We start from the raw sequence: 19,731 nt of genomic DNA on the forward strand, positions 1-19,731 counted from the left end.
GTTGTACTATGTTTTTAAGGGTTTGAGCCCTATGTATTTTTTTATATTTGTAATAGAGTGTTGTATACTTTTATATGCATATTTCTGTGATCCCCTTCAGTGCAAGTAAAGTCCATAAGTTTATTTTTTTGCACATTTGAAAATAATGTCTTTTATAATCACCAACTGTAAAGTGTGCTATCCAGAAATAAGACAACTATTTTGCAATAACCCACTGTCCCTTATTTTCAATTCTGTTTGCACTTTGATAACAATTATTTCATGACATGCTAGCTCAGAAACCAACATAGTGAACCAGTAAGCATCTCTGCTATAACTCAACAATATATTTAGTGCTCAGAGTGTCATGCTCACCACGCACATTACATTCTGATCGTACAATCACCTTTAGATCATCCAAAACTACTGTATGTTGTGCAAAGGTGTGCATAGTTTTGGTAAGTCTAAGGTTTGTTGTACAAAGATTGTATGGTAAAATTGCAATGTGTATGTGACCCTGAGGCCTCATGCACACTGTGTGTTTGGCCCCAGTGCATGAAACTCTGGCATTTAGGTGTGGGCAGAAGGCACAGGCGCATCATCCAGCCCCACTGTCTGCAGCCTGTAAAAGTCTATGAGAGGCTGACAGCTGCTGGACAGTGCACCAAGTGCTACTAATGTTTAGTTCAGTATGTGCCCAGGGACAAATGTCCAGAATGCAAGCAGTTTGCGTCCAAGCATTCATCCGCGGGCACAGTATTGTGTGTGGCAGTAAACGTTAGGAGCACCTGGTACATCCTGCAGCTGCAACAAAGTTTTTACAGGCTGCCTACAGTGGGGCTGGATGTGCGCCTGTGATTTCTGCCCGCACCTAAATACCAGTCTCATGCACAGGGGCTAAACACCACTTACAAAATTCTTCATACTATATCTGGCATTCAACAGCCGCGCCACACACAATACTGCATTCAGAATAGAAAATAAGATGCTAGAGAGTAATACTACCAATATTACACAATTAATGAGCGTATAAAATATAAAAAACAGTTATATGACATACAAATAAGCAGTAATATTATATGGGTGTGTTCAAAACTAGTTATACACTGACGTACAGTAGCTATATTTTAGCGGAACAAAATTTACTGACAACCATGTGTTGTTAGGCTGGCCATACATTACTCAGTTTTTGTTGTTCACCAAGCTGGCTAATGAAAAAAACTGAGCTGATTTGGCCATTTACACATTTGAGGTCAATGGGGAAATCCTCCCCGCTGTGTCTTTGTAATCTGACAGCAAGATTTCCCCGCAGTCAGAACAAACTGATCTCCATTGGCTGCGTGTACTGATCAAATGCTGGTTTTCCAGCAGGACTTTTTGACAGAAGCTGGTCTAGCAGAATTTCAGTCCATGTATGGCCAGGTTTATGGTCTAGCAGAATTTATATAATTTGACATGAAGTTAACAACATCTATACTCCGAATTGTGTGTAGTCGGGAGCGGACTACAGCTATCTGATACTGCAGGCTTGTCCTCCATTTTCCCAGACTGTCTCTGTATGCCCCTAATGCTGGGCTCAGATTGCATGCATCATATTTCTGAGCCTAGAGGAGAGCATTGTGGGAACTGTAGTCACCTGAGCCGCCATCACTGAACTGTCGAACTGTCCCTGAACTATAATTCCCAGCAAGCCATCCGCTCCAGGGGAAAATTATGGGAGAGACTTTAAGGGGATCTGCCGACCAGGCCCATGCTCTCTTGCTTCCTAGGATCCATCAGGTGTGCACCCGTCCACCACTGTGTTGGAGGATTGTAGCCTATCACATGACTCATGGCATCCGCGGTTCCAGCCCAGGCGGGACGGACGTCGCTTGCTACACCAGGGGTAACCCAGCAGCATCGCTGATAGCATTGGCGTTGGATGACCCACCGAATCAGCAGATTGACAGTCATCCCAACCCGCTCACAATATGAAGAATCGACTTGGATTGTTTATCAAATAATCTGTAAAGGTCATCAGGATTGGTGAGAGGGCACATGCCCAAAATGCAGTTGCAAGCCAACTGAACACTGTATACAGACACCTTAGACTTGGATTGTCTAGAGGATTTGTCACTAGTCAGAACAGTTTCCTGCACTGATTGCTGATCACTTTGCCATATTTAGGGATTCTTTGCCTCCCTGAGCTCCAACTGCCAGCGAAGAAAACTGCAAGGCCTTGAAATCTTAACACTGTCTCTTATTGCTCTTTAAGAGGACACGTCTCTGGTACTTATACTGCTTTATCTCTCATTAAGATTAAAAGGTATTATAGGCTTCCCCAGGTTTTCCCTTTAAGCAGTATTATTATTTACAGTAACTAATGACATTTTAAGGAAAGCATTTGCATATTGTCTGTTACCTTGTATATTGGTATAATTTATCTGTTATCGCTAATTGTCATTTAACTGTTCTAAGAGTTTACCTCAAATAAGTCTTAGGTGTTTATCTAGGGCTTGGCTGATTTACACTTCTATAAACCTCTTCTCTTGATTAAGTAAATCTGAGAGAGCTGAAAACAGGCTGCATTGTGTCAGTGTGTTATTTAAAGGTATGCACAACATGTCTGAACCTAGAGTATCAGGCAGGCTGGAAAGTTCAGAGAGTCAAGGCTGCACAGAACATACATTATCAAGCAACCCCCAAGGGGGCAGTGCTCCATGTGGTTCAGTACTCCCCAAGAAATACCGTTAAAGTATATACATCACTTTCACCAATCTGGAGTTGGGCAAATATACTGTAGTCTCATTACTGAAGTGCGATGTGAAATGTGACCTTGTGTACGGAATTCAAAAAGGAGCATTAGGGCCCATTACCATATGTACTGACAACATACTGTATTCCTAATATGTTAGTATTTAACATTACATTTGAGAATGATTCATTCTGTTGCAAACAAAACTCAGCAAAGATAGAATATACGTGCAGAAATTTTATACATATTGGCTCATTATCATGCAAATAAAATTACTCAGTATGTGTCAATATATTGCACACATGTAGTTAATCTATATTTACTGTGTATTTTATGTATGAACTGAATGTGTGTGAAATAAATAAATAAATGTGTGAGGTGTTGTTAATTATATGAAATCAGATCATAGGTGTACATGATACATGGCATCATATAGGGACATTAACATTGAGAATACCTCTATGCACAGTATCATTTTAATAGGCATTTAAATGATCAGGGTTTTTTTTGTATTCAACATATAACATGCATTTACTATTTAACGGATACACTGGCCCTAAAAGATAGGCAGATACAATTAAATTGGACATTGACTTCACAGTTAAACAAAGACCTTCTTTCCAATTAAATCATTTTATTTTCTTATCCCACCTGCATTAAGCAGCAACCTTCTCCTTTTGCGCTGACAAACAACCCAGTCGGGATAGTAGGAATCTGCAAACATACAAAGCTGTTTAATTTATAAGAATATGAGTAATACAACTTAAAAAATGTCAGACAGGCAATCTTAATTACTATGATGTCCCCACCCCTTTATTGAGCAGCCTTATCTTAGTGTAGCACCCTCTATGTAGGTAATTGCTAGAGATAGGATTTGGTAGGATAGGTAAATTTAGGCAGGCCTGGCTGGCTTTTGATCTCATCTGGCCTGGGAGTGGCTCAGGGTAGCAGCTGGTGACTCACAGGCAGCATCACTGAGACCTTCCTCTTCTTTCTAGAGCTTGCTGGAAAGTGAGGAGAGGTGGAGCTGCCTGGGGTGTTTTAGGGAGCCCTGACCAATCTCCAACCTGGATTGGCAGGGGGCAGGCCTCCTTAAATACATAGGGTCAGCCCAGCTGGGGAGGAGTTGTTCGGGTGGAAGAGCTGGAGCTGGAGTGCTATCTATCAGGGCCTTGAGGGAGCTCCCTAAGGGGAGCGGACGGGACCCTCGTAAAAGCCACAGGGGTGTTCTGGACAGGAGGCATAAGAGGAGCAAGAGAGAACAGCAGGGGAGAGCACTGCCGGGCAAGCCTTTCATGGAAAAGAACAACTGGTCACAGCCAGGTGGGCTGGTGAGTGACATGCACAGGTCTGAGAGGACTGGGGAGGCACGCTTGAGATAACTGGGAGAATGCAGTCTGGGATGGGTGCAGAATCAGTGTTGTGGACTGTGATGTCATGGTCAGTGGAGAAAGGCAGCTGCAGCCAGGAAGGCTGGCAGGGCCTGAAGATGGGTTACTGGGCTCAGTAGCCGCATGTAGAGCAGCTAGCACCAGAGACTTTCAACTTTGCTACACTATAGGGACCCATGGTCCCTGCCTGCAAAAGGCAATTGCTAAGGCCTGGCTGAGCCAGTGTCAGGCCTAACCACTTTGTGCTAGCTGTGCCTGAAGATTAGAGAGGAAGCGATGTGCAGGAGGAGAAAGGAGTGAAGATTAGAGAGGAAGCGATGCGCAAGAGGAGAAACGAGTGAAGATAAGAGAGGAAGCGATGTGCAGGAGGAGAAATGAAGTGTATATACCAGAGTGTATATAGTTGTCCCAAGCAAGTTCTGCAAAATTCCATTGGGCAGCCCATACTTCATTTAGCCATCCAAGTTCAAACCCCTCAATAAAACATAAAAACAAAGCACATGGACTGTTTTATGTCTTGGAGTGTCTGAGAGGTGAATGCCGGGCTGGGCAGGGTGACAGGTGGCCACAACACTTAGCAGCCCCTAGGGGGGTACCGCTACATTAGCATAGTAACAAATGGGTATTGCCATCTGCTTTGAACCTACCACAGCTTTCTGTAGGATCTTCTTGTTCAACCTGTGCAGTTCAAAGGTCTCCTGATAGTCCAAGTTGGTTGATGCCAATGATATTGTGAGGTTCACACCACCAATATAGGAGAGAATTGCATATTCTGCCAAAGCTTGAAGGGCCACACATGTGTCCTAGGTAGAAAGCAATGTTATGTGTATAATTTCACAGTTTCTTTCTTCAACAATGTTTAAAATGATCAGTTGTTTAAATAAAAAGCAGCTGGAAGCAAGGGATCGTACTTTCTGTGCTCTATCATCTGATTTTCTTATTTGCATACAGTACTGGACAAAAGTTTTAGGCACTTATGAATAATTACTGTGAAGTGAGAATGCTTTCAAAAATAGAGCAATGAATAGTTTTAATTTTCAACAACTTACAAAGTGCATAAACAGAAAAAATGTAGATCAAATCAATGCCTGCGGTGTCCACCCTTTGCCTTTTAAACAGAATTAGTTCTCCTTGGTATACTTGGAAAGTTTGAGGAATGTGGCAGGTAGGTTGTTGCAAATATTTAGGAAAAGAAAACAGTTTTCTATACATTTGGGCTGTCTCAATTGTTTCTGTCAATACATGTAATCCCAGACAGACTCGCTGATGTTGAGATTAGAGCTCTGTGGGGGCCATTCCAACTCTTCCAGGAATCCTTGTTTTTTCCTTTTGCTGAATATAGGGTTTTATGACTTTAGCTGTATGTTCAGGGTCATTGTCCAGCTGTAGAATGAATTTAGGACCGATCAGATGCCTTCCTGGTGGTATTGGATGTTGGATAAGTTTAGGCTCACATCTATGTGGCTGCATTTTGCAGTGCGTTTTTGCATGCAGTTTTTATGCATTTTACATTTTCTTTTTTTCTCTTTAAACGCACTGTAAACACACTGTATATAGCTGGTTGCTAAGGAGGGGGCCAGGAAGCCAGCCGCCGTGTCCTTAACAACCAATGAGTCATCAGCTGTCAGCGGGCTTCCCTGCTGAAAGCTAAAAAAAAAAGGGCAGAAAAAACAAACATTTCCAAAATAAAAACGGCGTGGGGCTCCCCCTCAGGTCTATACCAGACCGAAAGAGAGGGGACGAGTCAGAGTGCCTCACCCCCTCCTGAACCATACCAGGCCGCATGCCCTCAACATGTGAAAGGTGGGGCCCCCTGAGGACAAGGGCCTCTTCCCGACAACCCTGGCTGGTGGTTGTCGGGGTCTGTGGGGGGGGCTTATCAGAATCTGGAAGCCCCCAAAAACAAGGGGGCCCTCAGATCCCGCCCCCTCCTATGTGAATGATACATCGTACATCGTACCCATTCGCCAAAAAGAACTGTGAAATGTTAACAAACTATAAGAGCCGGTAAATGGTCAAGTCCTTTATTAAATAAGAAGCCGGAGCCATCTTCCCCCAGAGCTGTCCTTTCCCGGTGCTGCCATCTCCCGGTTCCGTCATCTCCTGGTGCCTTCTTCTCCTGTGGAGCTGTCTTCTTCCTTGCTGCCGTCATCTTCTTCTTCCTCGCCACGCCGTCTTCTTCTTCCTCCTCGCCGCTACGGTCTTCTTCACCGCCGCTGGTAACCCGCTAAAAAACGGCGGTCTTATATGCATGGGGTGTGGCCATCCAATGACGTCGCCCAGGGAGCCCGCCCCTTGTGACCTCACATGAGGCCACAAGGGACGGGCTCTCCAGGCGATGTCATTGAATGGCCACACCCCAGGCCCATATAAGAGATGCCGGACAGCGGGAACATCACAATGGAAAAAGATAGCTTCAGGACAAGACCGGCTTTTTTTTGCTTTTTAGAGGGTAACCGGCAGAGATGAAGAAGACAGCGGCCGTGAGGAGGAAATTTTCCACATTTTGTCATGTTACAACCAAAGACGTAAATGTATTTTATCGGGATTTTATGTGATAGACCAACACAAATTGATACATAATAGTGAAGGGGAGGGAAAATTATAAATTTTTTTCCCAAAATTTTTTACAAATAAATATGTGAAAAGTGTGGCGTGCATTTGTGTTCAGCCCCAAGTCAATAGTTAGTAAAACCACCTTTCACTGCAATTACAGCTGCAAGTCTTTTTGGGGATGTCTCTACCAGCTTTGCACATCTAGAGAGTGACATTTTTGCCCATTCTTCTTTGCAAAATAACTCAAGCTCTCTCAGATTGGATGGAGAGCATCTGTGAACAGCAATTTTCAAGTCTTGCCACAGATTCTCAATTGAATTTAGGTCTGGACTTTGACTGGGCCATTCTAATACATGAATATGCTTTGATTCAAGCTCTGGCTGTATGTTTAGGGTTGCTGTCCTGCTGGAAGGTGAACCTCTGCCCCAGTCTCCAGTCTTTAGCAGACTCCAAAGCCTTGTACACACGGTCAGATTATTGGATGAATTTTCATCAGTTTTTTGTTTGATGCTAGTCTCAAATCAAAAGTGAAGAGGGTACTCACCATCAGAAAATTTTCTGATGACAGAATTCAACGTCAGAAGTGACGTAATGTGTTGAATTGTTTTGTATGTGTTCTTTCATTACTGAGCATGCCTAGTCTTGCTCTTCAGATTTTTTTTTTGTCAGAAAACTGTACTAATGAGAAGAAAATCGGACGTTGTGGTCATATCAGAAAAAAAAAATTCAAGCCTGCACATCCAGTTTTAAGGCCCGTACACATGGTCAGAAAATCTGAAGATAAACCTTGTCCGATGAACTATCTGCCAATTTTCTGACGATTAGTATGCTGCTTTTGACAGCCAATTTTTCGGCAGACAAAAACTGGATGTGCAGGCTTGAAAATTTTTGCCTGATGTGACCACAACGTCCGATTTTCTTTTCATAAGTATGGGTTTCTGACAAAAAAAATCTGAAAAGCAAGACTAGGCATGCTCAGAAATGAAAGAACACATACAAAACAATTCAACACATTATGTCACTTCTGACGTTCAATTCTATCATCAAAAAATCTTCTGATGGTGAGTACTCTCTTCACTTTCCATTTGAGACTAGTATCAAACAAAAAACTGATGAAAATTCGTCCAATAATCTGACCGTGTGTACAAGGCTTTTGTCTGCCGAAAATTCGTAATCGGCTGTCAAAAGCAGCATACTAATGATCAGGAAATCGTCAGATCAGTCATCGGACTAAATTTATCTTCAGTTTTTCTGACCGTGTGTATGGGCCTTTAGGCCCCATACACACTATTAGATTTTCTGCAGATTTTTGTCTTCAGATTTACCAAAACCATATAATATGAGGTCAAACCTTAAGAGTTTCAATTTGTATGCAATCAGGACTACATGGCTTTGGTAAATCTGAAGAAAAAAATCTGCAGAAAATTGAGTAGTGTGTATGGGGCTTCAGGTTTTCTTCTAAGATTGCCCTGTATTTGGCTCCATCCATCTTCCCATCAACTCTGACCCGCTTCCCTGTCCCTGCTGAAGAAAAGCATCCCCACAACATGTTGCATTCAGGGTGATGTGCAGTGTTAGTTTTTCGTCGCACATTGCATTTTGCTTTTAGGCCAAAAAGTTACATTTTGGCCTCATCTGACCAGAGCACCTTTTTCCACATGTTTGCTGTGTCCCCCAAATGGCTTCTTGCAAACTGCAAACAGGACTTCTTATGGCTTTCTTTTAACAATTGCTTTCTTCTTGCCACTCTTCCATAAAGGCCAGATTTGTGGAGTTCACAACTAATAGTCTGTTGTGGACAGATTCTTCCACCTGAGCTGTGGACCTCTGCAGCTCCTCTAGAGTTACCATGGGCCTTTTGGCTGCTTCTCTGATTAATGTTCTCCTTGCCCAGCCCATCAGTTTAGGTGGCAATGTCTTAGGAGGTTTGCAGTTGTGCCATACTCTTTCCATTTTCGGAGGATGGATTGAACAGTGTTTTGTGAGATGTTCAAAGCTTGAAATATTTTTTTATAACCTAACCCTGCTTTAAACTTCTCCACAACTTTATCCCTGGCCGGTCTGGTGTGTTCCTTGGCCTTTATTATGCTGTTTGTTCACTAAGGTTCTCTAACAAACCTCCGAGGGCTTCACAGAACAGCTGTATTTATACTGAGATTAAATTACACACAGGTGGACTCTATTTACTAATTAGGTGACTTCTGAAGGCAATTGGTTCCACTAGATTTTAGTTAGGGGTATCGGAGTAAAGGAGGCTAAATACAAATGCACACCACACTTTCACATATTTATTTGTAAAAAAAGTTTGAAAACCATTTATCATTTTCTTTCCAGTTCACAATTATGTGCCACTTTGTGTTGGTCTATCACATAAAATACCTTTACGTTTTTGGTTGTAACATGACAAAATGTGGACAATTTCAAGTGGTATGAATACTTTTTCAAGGCACTGTATACATACACTATATTACCAAAAGTATTGGGATGCCTGCCTTTACACGCACATGAACTTTAATGGCATCCCAGTCTTAGTCCGTAAGGCTCAATACTGAGTGGGCCCACCCTTTGCAGCTTCAACTCTTCTGGGAAGGCTGTCCACAAGGTTTAGGAGTGTGTCTATGGGATTGTTTGACCATTCTTCCAGAAGTGCATTTGTGAGGTCAGGCACTGATGTTGGACAAGAAGTCCTGGGTCGCAGTCTCCTCTCTAATTCATCCCAAAGGTGTTCTATTGGGTTGAGGTCAAGACTCTGACAGACATCTTGAAATAGTCAAGTTCCTCCACCTCAAACTTGCTCATCCACACTATATTGCCAAAAGTTTTGGTCCACCCCTCCAAATCATTTGGTGGAGGAGGGATTATGGTGTGGAGTTATTTTTCATGGGTTTGGCTTGGCCCCTTAGTTCCAGTGAAGATAATTCTTAACCACTTGCCGACCGTGGGACGTCCTAGGACGTCCTGGGTTTGTGGGGGTATATCTGAATGATGCCTGTAGCTAGAGGCATCATTCAGATATTTCCATTTTCAGCCGGCGATTCCCTACACTATAAGAATGATCATAGCGGTGAGTCAGCTGCTTGATCGTTCTTACGGGCAGTGAGAGGGGACGTTCCCCCCCCCGCCGCCCTCCGGTGCTTCTACTGACTCACCGCTGAGATCGGTGAGTCGGAGAACGGATCCGCCGGCCCCGTATGTCCACCATAGTGATTCACGGCGGACCAGATGGTCGCCGGAGTCTCTATGATCGTCAGAGGTCGGGTGCGATGTATGACGTCACGCCCGGCCTCTGCATTAAAAAAAAAAACGCGCCACCTTGGCTGGGAAGCCGTGATCGTTTTTTTTTTTTTATTTATTTTAGGCTTCCCAGCCTAGAGGTGAGATTAGGTCTTATTGACCCCATATCTCACTGTAAAGAGGTCCCATCATGCCATAGTCCTATTACAAGGGATGTTTACATTCCTTGTAATAGGAATATAAGTGATCAAAATTTTTTTTTTTTTTTAAAGTGTCAAATTAAAATTTTTTAAGTAAAATTAACAATAATAATAAAAAAAAAAAAATTAAAGTGCCCCTGTCCCCGTGTGCTCGCACGCAGAAGCAAATGCAAACATAAGTCCTGCCCACATATGAAAACCACACATGTGAGGTGTCGCCGCAAACGTTAGAGCGAGAGCAATAATTCTAGCCCTAGACCTCTGTAACTCAAAACATGTAACCAGTAAATTTTTTTTAAAGCAGCGCCTATGGGGATTTTTAAGTACCGAAGTTTGGCGCCATTCCACGAGCGTGTGCAATTTTGAAGCGTGACATGTTAGGTTTCTATTTACTCGGTGCAACTTCATCTTTCACATTATGCAAAAAAAGTGGGCTAACTTCACTGTTTTGTTTTATTTTAAAGCATGAAACTGTTTTTTTTTTTTTTTTTTAAAACGCGTTTGAAATACCGTGCGAGATAAAAAGTTGCAATGGCCGCCATTGTATTCTCTAGGGTCTCTGCTAAAAAAAAACATATATAATGTTTGGGGGTTCTGTGTAATTTCTAGCAAAAAAATTATGATTTTTACATGTAGGAGCGAAGTGTCAGAATTGGCCAGGTTGGTAAGTGGTTAAAGGGTAACTCCACTTTCGTGGGGAAAAAAAATAGCAAATAAAGAAAAAATAATATAGCGCATATAATTGCGACACTAATCATTTTATAATTGAGTATTATTTAAAATTACCTTATCTTTTTAATCTGCAGCCAATGTAATTTTCTGAGAATACGTGGCTACTTGGAGTTTTCTGTACACAGAATGTGTACTGACCACTCCCCAGAAACATAATTTCCTGCTTGCGTGATTGACTCACCAATTTTCCCAAAAGTCTGCCTAAGATACAAGTCAGATTTCAGGCATCCCTTGCAACAAAAATGTAATTTTTTGAGAGATACTTTCAATAGGAACACGTCTAAAGGGATGCAGGCCCAGCGGATTTCCTCATTAGTGCCCAGTAGCTCCACACCTGACAGTTAAATATGAAACCACTCCCATTACACCTACTCAAAACAGAGGCACAGAGAAACACACATGGATTTCTTCAGAATAACAAAAGGTAGGAATCTGCAACAAAGTTTGCTATAATCCTTGCAATGTACATTGATCACCCAGAGGGGAATGTTTTTTTCTCAACAAAAGTGGAGTTACGCTTTAAGGCGTCAGCGTACCAAAACATTTTGAACAATTTCATGTTCCCAACTTCGTGAGAACAGTTTGGGAATGGCCCCTCTTCCTGTTCAAACATGACTGCGCACCAGTGCACAAGGCAAGGTCCATAAAGACATGGAAGGGCGAGTTTGGGCTGGAGGAATTTGACTGGTCTGCACAGAGTCCTAACCTCAACCTAATAGAACACCATTGGGATGAATTAGAGCGGAGACTCTGAGCCAGGCCTTCTCTTCCACATGAGTGCCTGACCTCACAAATGCGCTTCTGAAAGAATGGTCAAGCATTCCCATAGATACACTCCTAAGCCTTGTAGACAGCCTTCCTAGAAGAGTTGAAGCTGTTATAGCTGCAAAGGGTGGGCCAACTTAATATTGAACCCTACGGATTAAGATTGGGATGCCAATAAAGTTCATGTGCGTGTAAAGGCTGGCGTCCCAAAATGTTTGGCAATATAGTGTATATATATTGTAAGATTCCGGGGTGACTAGACTCTAGTGGTGCATGCGATTATCAGTAACATGCCACTCCAGACTGCGTTTTTAAGGGCATGGCAGCCCACTTTTATTGAAAAGGAAAGGAAAAGTTCAAAAATAAACACAGTAGCTTCCCTCACAGGGGTATTCAGCGTTTTCAGTCCTCATTCACAAATAAACAATATTCAGCCCTCCTGGCTAATAAATGCAGCTCTCCTGCTTCAGGCCTTACACTTTAGGCCGTGGTCTGTCTCCCACAGACCAGACACTCAGCAACTCAGTGCTGACAGCAAGTAGGCTCGTGCTACACTGGCTCCCTCCTCCTGACCTCCTAGGCCAGACCTCCTGTCTGCCGGGTGGAGCCACCTTGAAGTGTGAGCCCAGAACCTTGGTCTGGTCATTACTTAAAGCTCAGAACACAGCTGACCAATTAGTGTATTGGTGGTTTACTAGACCAGGACCCTGGCAGGGTACTGCCCTGCTACAATATATACAGTATATATATATATATATATATATATATATATATATATATATATATATATATACATATATATATTTTTTATTATTACTTTCACTGTTTCACAGCATAAATTAACCGCTTATAATAGTGATTATCTGTTGTTTTTGTACTACAAAGGACTCATTTTTGTTTGTACTATCATGACAGGTGGCCATACATGTATTGATTTTTTTAAGGTGAATATTCGTACAAAAATTCTTTGTGCAGTCAATGAATGGACAAATGTCGCTTGAAAATTTCACTAGCTTTTAGCATTCAATTTTAGAATGAATGACATTTCTGAATGAAAACCACATACACTGTCTGAAAATTTGTTCAACCAAGAAAAGATTTCTATTACGCTCTTTGAATTTCGCCATCACTGTGGTCAAAAACAAACAATGATTTGACTCCACTAATGATTAGAAAATCAAGCAAACGTTCTTTAAATTAAAATTTTCGAAGGAAAATTTGTTTGTGTACAGCCAGCATAAGTGACAGCAAGTGCAGGTAGCTTGTATCAAGCTACCTGCCTATGACAAGGGACTCTGTCATGCATAATATTGTATTACAGTTTTGTCTGCAAAACAAAGTTTTAGGTCTTTTTAAAAAAAATTTCTTTAACCAGTTCCGGACCGCCCACTGCGGCAGGGCGGCCCGGCTGCGCGAAACAACGTGCCTGTACGCTGTTCGCACTGCCTGGTCTGGGGCGTGTGCACCGCCGGCGACCTGCTCCCACTGTGATTGGACACAGCGTGAGCCAATCAGCGGGTCCGGCGGCCACGATGGCCACCGGCCACCCGCGATTATTCGGGGGAATGACAGAACAGTGGTCTGCCTATATAAATAGCCTTTCTCTTCTGCGCCTGCGCACTGGCCTTTCTTTTTTGTTTTTTCCATCTCTTCCCACAGTTGCCGCCTACCCTCAGTGTCAGCGGCCTGTGTCGATGTCTGACGTCATCGCGTCAGGTGAAGCGGTGATGCCGGGTGCCGCATCAGCCGAGGAACCAGGATTGGACGGCTTCCACACACAGGTGTAGTTTTTACACAGGTGTGTGGTTAAGCCTTTACAGGCTACACAGATCTTCAGGCTACACCCCCGTTACCTTACATTCTAAACTGCTGTGATTGGCCGCCCCTGATACCACTCCTATCCTGGGGCTATTTAAACACTGGCTTGTGCAGCATATATTTGCTGCAGAGCCAAGGAGATCATCCCTGATATGGACTCGTGGAAACTTGCTTATAAAAGAGGTTAGAGACCACACTTTTTTTTGTCCTCCTTTCCTCTTCTCTTATGATGTTTTTTTCATGCCGATCACCTTTCAATCTATATTACATGACCTTTATACTTGTTTTATGTTAGCATTGATCCTGTTTCTTTGTAGCAGGATTCTTTGCTTATCTGTCTTCTCATTATTTATTCAATCTTGGCAGTCAAGTAGCGTTTTAAGATATACATATATGCTCTCAGCATACATTTATTATATATATATTTTGTCCTTTTGTCCTGATAGATCTGTACCCTCCATACCCATACGGGTGGTTCCTGTGAGCTCTGATTTGCCGCGTCCTCCTTCTTGTGGTGTGTGGTTCCATCTTAGATCCCCAACAGACCTTCATCTGCCCTGCACCTTATCTACCGTACCTTGGGGAAAAGGGCAATGAGATTTTCTCTATGATAGGGGCCTCCCCTTGTTTGCAATCAATCACCAAGAGGACCCCTGGACGTGGGAACCCATCTACCTGCACTTTTGCTGTGTATCATCTTTTTGTAGAGGAACAGTTTGATTTGTAAGTACTGACTTATATATTTTGTTTGTATATCTGATTTTCAATTTAAAATAAGCAAATTTATTATGCTTTGTAATTTGTAATCACTCATACACTTATACATATATCTTTCTTGATAGAAATGTAACAGCACGCTCTACTTCAACCCCTGAAGAAGGAAGTACATTTATCATAAAAAGAAATCAATCTTTTTTTTGTTTTCCGAAACATGTAGGGTAGTTTGCAGTAACCTTGTCTCTCATCTGACCTGTGGTCCTCAGAGCCAGTGTCTGCTGCAGCATCTAGTAGCTGTATGTTTACATTTGTGGTCATGTTTCTATCACTGTTTTTAGATGTTTATATTAAATTTTTTTGTATTTTGAATAAAATGTATACTTTTTTTATATACCTTGTATTATTTTTTCACGATCCTTTGTTGGTTCCCTACCCATATCATCCCTGGGGGCATTCTTCTCTTTCTACAAGTTTGTTTTTGTGATGTGGCAGAGACCCTCAGGATCAAATTCTCGTATAGTTTCGTCGTTCTGTCACAGAGGAAGAGAGAGATCTGTGATTCCTACTAATCAGGGACACCGATCTCTCTCTTTGTCTAGTGTCAGCATCCCCCACACAGTTAGAAAGCACACATAGGGAACACATTTAACCCTTTGACTGCCCCTGATGTTAACCCCTTCCCTGCCAGTGTCATGTATACAGTGTCAGTGCATTTTTTTTTAGCACTGATCACGGTATTGGTGTCACTGGTCCCTAAAAAGTGTCCAATTTGTCTGCCGCAATGTTGCAGTCCCACTAAAAATCGCTGATCGCCATCATTACTAGTAAAAACAAAGCCTTTAAATCTATCCCATAGTTTGTAGACGCAATAACTTTTGGCGCAAACCAATCAATATGCGCTCATTGGGATTGGTTCATTAGGACCAAAAATATGTAGCAGAATACAAATTAACCTAAACTGATGAAGAAATTAGATTTTTTACATATTTTTATTGGATATGTTTTATAGCAGAAAGTAAAAAATAGTTTTTTTTCAAAATTGTTGTTTGTTTTTTTCTTTATAGCACAAAAAATAAAAAACGCAGAGGTGATCAAATACCACAAAAAAAAAAGCTTTATTTGTGGGAAAAATAGGACATGAATTTTGTTTGGGTACAACGTTGCACGACTACGCAATTGTCAGTTAAAATAACGCAGTGCCGTATCGCAAAAAATGGCCTGGGGTAAATCTTTCCGGGGCTAAAGTGTAAAGGAACTCCAAGGTGATATTCTCTGACATATTGCCTGTGCCATGCGCAATACAGGAAATGCAGAGGGAGATTAGAGAGCTGAATGCATGGCTAAAGACCTGGTGTAAGAAGGAGGGATTTGGTTTTTTAGAGCACTGGGCTGACTTTTCATTGGGGTGCAACCTACATGCTAAAGATTGTTTGCACCTGAATGGAAGGTGGTCTACTGTACTGGGGGAGAGGTCTATGGGAAGGCTGGAGAAGTATTTAAACTAGGATTGTGGGGGGAGGGTGAATTAGATTATAATGGGGCAGACAGGTCAAACAGGGGTCAGCCCCTATTGATGGGTGGAATGGGGAAAGATGGAGGGAGGACTATGGCAGATGATATGAAGGTTCCTATGTTACAAACAACTATTGGAAATTGTGCTATTTGTACTAAACTAAAAAATATGCAACATCCGTTTGCAAAATGTGACAATCAAAATCAAAATAGGTGAGTTGGAAGTTCTGGTGCACGAGGAGAACTATGATCTAATTGGTATTGCTAAATCTTGGCTTCATTTTTCTCATGACTGGGCTATTAATATTCCTGGCTATGCTCTCTTTCGGAAAGACAGGGTAAAACGGAGGGGTGGTGGTGTCTCTCTCTATGTGAGAAGTGATCTCAAAGTGAGTGTGAAAGAGGACCTAGTTCATGGAGAGCATGATAAGTCTCAAGCATTATGGGTGGAACTGTACATGGGTGTGCGTACTACAAAGGTTATCATTGGAGTTTGTTATAGACCTCCCAGTGTTAATGAGGAGGTAGAGACTCAGCTCAGCTCAGTTAAAGGGCAAACATTTATAATCCTATTATAAGACAATTTTATGGTCCAGTTTGAGGCCCTGACTGGAAATGACGCTCTGCTGGACCTGGTAATCTCAAACCAATGTTAGCTGTAAGCAAAAACAAATACAGGAAAAGGTAAAAACACTTAACTTTAAGAGAGCAAATTTTCCAAGGATGAGGGCTGCTCTCGAGGACTTATAGGGCGTACACACGGTCGGACTTTGTTCGGACATTCCGACAACAAAATCCTAGGATTTTTTCCGACGGATGTTGGCTCAAACTTGTTTTGCCTACACACGGTCGCACAAAGTTGTCGGAATTTCCGATCGACAACCACGCGGTCACGTACACCACGTACGACGAGACTAGAAAAGGCCGGTTCAGAACCAAGCGCGGCACCCTTTGGGCTCCTTTTGCTAATCTCGTGTTAGTAAAAGTTTGGTGAGAGACGATTCGCGCTTTTTCAGACTCGTGGCTTTCAGATCGTTTTCTGCCGTTCAGTTTGTGCTTGTGGGTTTGTATCTGCTCTTCAGTGCGTGCAAGTTCCGCGTGACTTTAAGTAGTCATTGTATTCTTGTTCGTTCGTTACTGGTTTTCAGGTCGCTCTTCACAGGCCTTGCTGTTCTTCAGTGCGTTCTGTTACTTTGTTCTGAGCAGCCGACCGTTTTCTAGCCATGTTTCGTATGCGTACTCCTCGTACAGTTCGTGCTGTGCGGGGGCTTGGTGTTGGGGTCCTGACCTTGACACAAGTCCAGTCCATGAACAGGGTGAGGAGGAGTTCATGGACCAAGAATTGGTTGCTTCAGCGTGACTAGTTCTCTCATATGCCTTTGCTCCGTGAGATCCGTGAGAATAATCCTGATGATTTCAGGAACTTTCTCAGGATGACGGACCCCGTGTTTCACCGTTTGTTGGCTTCGCTGACCCCCTATATCAGCAGGCAGGATACCTGCATGAGGCAAGCCATCACTCCGGAGCAGAGGCTCGTCGCTACCCTGCGGTATTTGGCCACAGGGAGAAGCCTGCAGATCCTCAAGTTCTCGACAGGCATCTCCCCCCAGGCTCTTCTTTGTGGACATTTACTGCTTGTGTTTGTTTGAGCTGACCCTGACAGAAATGTGTGGAGTCCAGAAAATGTCGTGATTGTGTAACCTTACAAAGCACTGTTGGCTGTTATTTACTAAATGCAAAGACACTTTTCACTACAAGTGCACTTGCAACTGCACTTGTAGTGCAAAGAGGATTTGCCCTTAGGAAATTACCCCCATTTTCTCATAAAACAACAATTACATCACCCCAAAAGTGTTGTAGCGTTGAGACAATAATCCACACATTCTTGATGAACAATCTTTTTAATACCAGCACAATCACATGTGCATTTACCAAAGGTTTTTCTGACAAACCGACATGTTTGTTGTATAACAATTTTTGTGGTGTCATTATCCAAAATCAAAATGTGCATTTTATAGAAAACAGGCCTGTGTAAAACCCACAAGAAAGACACAAATCTTGATCTTACAAAGTTCACATTTGGTAGAACCTGAAGGCAATATCAGACATGAGTATTTAGGAACTGTGTTTGATATTGCGTTCAGATGGGGTGAAATCACCCCAGGAAAAGCCAAATTTGGAAGATGCACACAAATTTCACAATGTCAACATGTGCTAGCTGCCATCACGGGGGATCAAGGGACGTGTTTTGGGGGAGAAAGCCCTTCCTCACCGCTACTTTATTATTGAGGAAGGGGTTGCACCCCCAAAACGCGTCCATTGATCTCCCGTGATGGCAGATAGCACATGTTGACACACTGTGTGCATCCTCCAAATTTGGCTTTGGGAAAAATCACAAAAACATTTCGCACATTGTAGCACATAAAAAAGAAGAAAGTGATTTGGAGGGGTTTTAAACCCAATAACATCATTGATGTTTTGCTTGATGTTTTCCAATTGTAAATTACACCCCATGATCTCCCCGATCAGGATCTGGGCACTTTCGGATATGAAAGGATCTTCATCCACAACCTCACGATCACCTAAAAAGAGAGGAACCCCAAAATAAATTAGGTTTCCAAAAAAATGCCGCCATCCATCTCTTATCTGAGCCTGTGGTTGCAGACACTCACCTGTTGTGGTGACTAGTTCCACCACGTCTTCTTCCTCCTCCTGCTCATCTTGTATTGGGGGGATTTCCCCTTCTTCCAGAGGGGGGGGGGGGCTCTGGTCTCCTCGGATGAGGGGTGTCCTCCGAGTCTTTTCTCCCCTATGTAAAACAAAAATGGTATACTTAGCACACAGATATTTGATGGCAGAACTATAAAGATGAAACATTGCTTGGAAGTGGGGTACAATGATCTATTTTAGCAGAGTTCCAAGATGTAGCTTTTTTAGTGTCCTTTGTCAAGCTGCAATACTTTACCTGTTTAGTACAAGCTTCACAGATGTAGCCCCCCCTATAGTATACACTGGAGCACCTGTGTGGCCCCCCTAATAAAAATGGTGTTCTTGTGTCCCACACTAGTGCTCCAGTGTCCAGATGTGAAAACAGCTGCTCAGTGTCCTCTCCTTACACAGAATCTAGTTTGCATTTCATTCTAGTAACAAAGCCATCTACACAACCCAATTCTTTGAAGACAAGTATAGGGCGTCAAAATGGTGGCCAAATGCATATGGGCTAAACAATGGTATTTTATCGTCCGAAATAAAAATGTGTGATCCGAACGAATAATGTGCCCATGAACATGAAAGTTGCCATTTTAAACTGTACAACAGTTCCTAAAAGCACATGGAGCAGCACGAACGTCATAAACATAAAGAATAGGAACACAGCACAACTACTTACTTTTTTGCAGCACTCTCCGGATCTTTCTGTACTGCTCATGTTCTCGTAATTTCAGGTCCGACCACCGCTTCCTGAGCTGATCTTTCGATCGTCGTACCCCGAATTTCCGGTGCAGACTCCTGACCACTTTCGCCATGATCTTGGCCTTTCGGACATTGTGGTTGGGGTAAGGCCCATACTTTCCATCATAGCCGGCCTTCTTCAGGATGTCCACCATCTCCAACATCTCCCCAAAGGACATATTTGAGTCCTTTAATCTCCTTCTGGATCGGGACGTTTCAGGCTCTGGCCTTTCCTCCTCCTCCTCCTCCTCCTTGTTGCTGTAATTAGCATGATCCTGCTGTCTATCCGCCATGTGCTCTTCCTCCACTGCGCCGAATGAAAAGGGGCGGGGAATAGACTAGAAAGAACGTCAGGGGCGGGCGGAGTTATACGCATGCGCAGTGTGTATAAATCGTAACGCGCGCGTCTTACGTACAATCTGTGAGCGGAGGAAGGAGCATCGGAGACGCCGATCGTGCTAACGAAGGTAGGATCTAAACTTGGGCCTATACTGCTTCGAAATGGAAGCCTATATTGTAACAAGATTAGGGGAGTTTGGCCTGACATTAGGGTTTGTCTTGTGTTGTGTCTTGCAGAGAAAATGGATGGGTTCAATGACCACAATTTCCTGCCCCTGTTTATTGACAAGTACAGGGAGCTGCC

The 19,731-nt window shown here is 42.8% G+C and overlaps 1 protein-coding gene across 2 annotated transcripts in view; it reads right to left on the reverse strand.

Moving 5' to 3' along the window:
* The window catches only part of CPAMD8 (C3 and PZP like alpha-2-macroglobulin domain containing 8), a 424,223-nt gene that overhangs the window by 117,202 nt on the left and 287,290 nt on the right, over nt 1-19,731 (reverse strand). For both annotated transcript variants that reach the window (XM_073592930.1, XM_073592923.1), the window contains exons 33-34: nt 4,752-4,907; nt 3,365-3,427 (exon numbers count right to left, since the gene is read on the reverse strand). In XM_073592930.1, the coding sequence (XP_073449031.1) occupies nt 3,365-3,427; nt 4,752-4,907 (219 nt within the window). The remainder of the gene's footprint in view (nt 1-3,364; nt 3,428-4,751; nt 4,908-19,731) is intronic.

This window comes from Aquarana catesbeiana, linkage group LG01 (assembly GCF_042186555.1).
Source record: "Aquarana catesbeiana isolate 2022-GZ linkage group LG01, ASM4218655v1, whole genome shotgun sequence".
NCBI classification, from domain to species: Eukaryota; Metazoa; Chordata; class Amphibia; order Anura; family Ranidae; genus Aquarana; species Aquarana catesbeiana.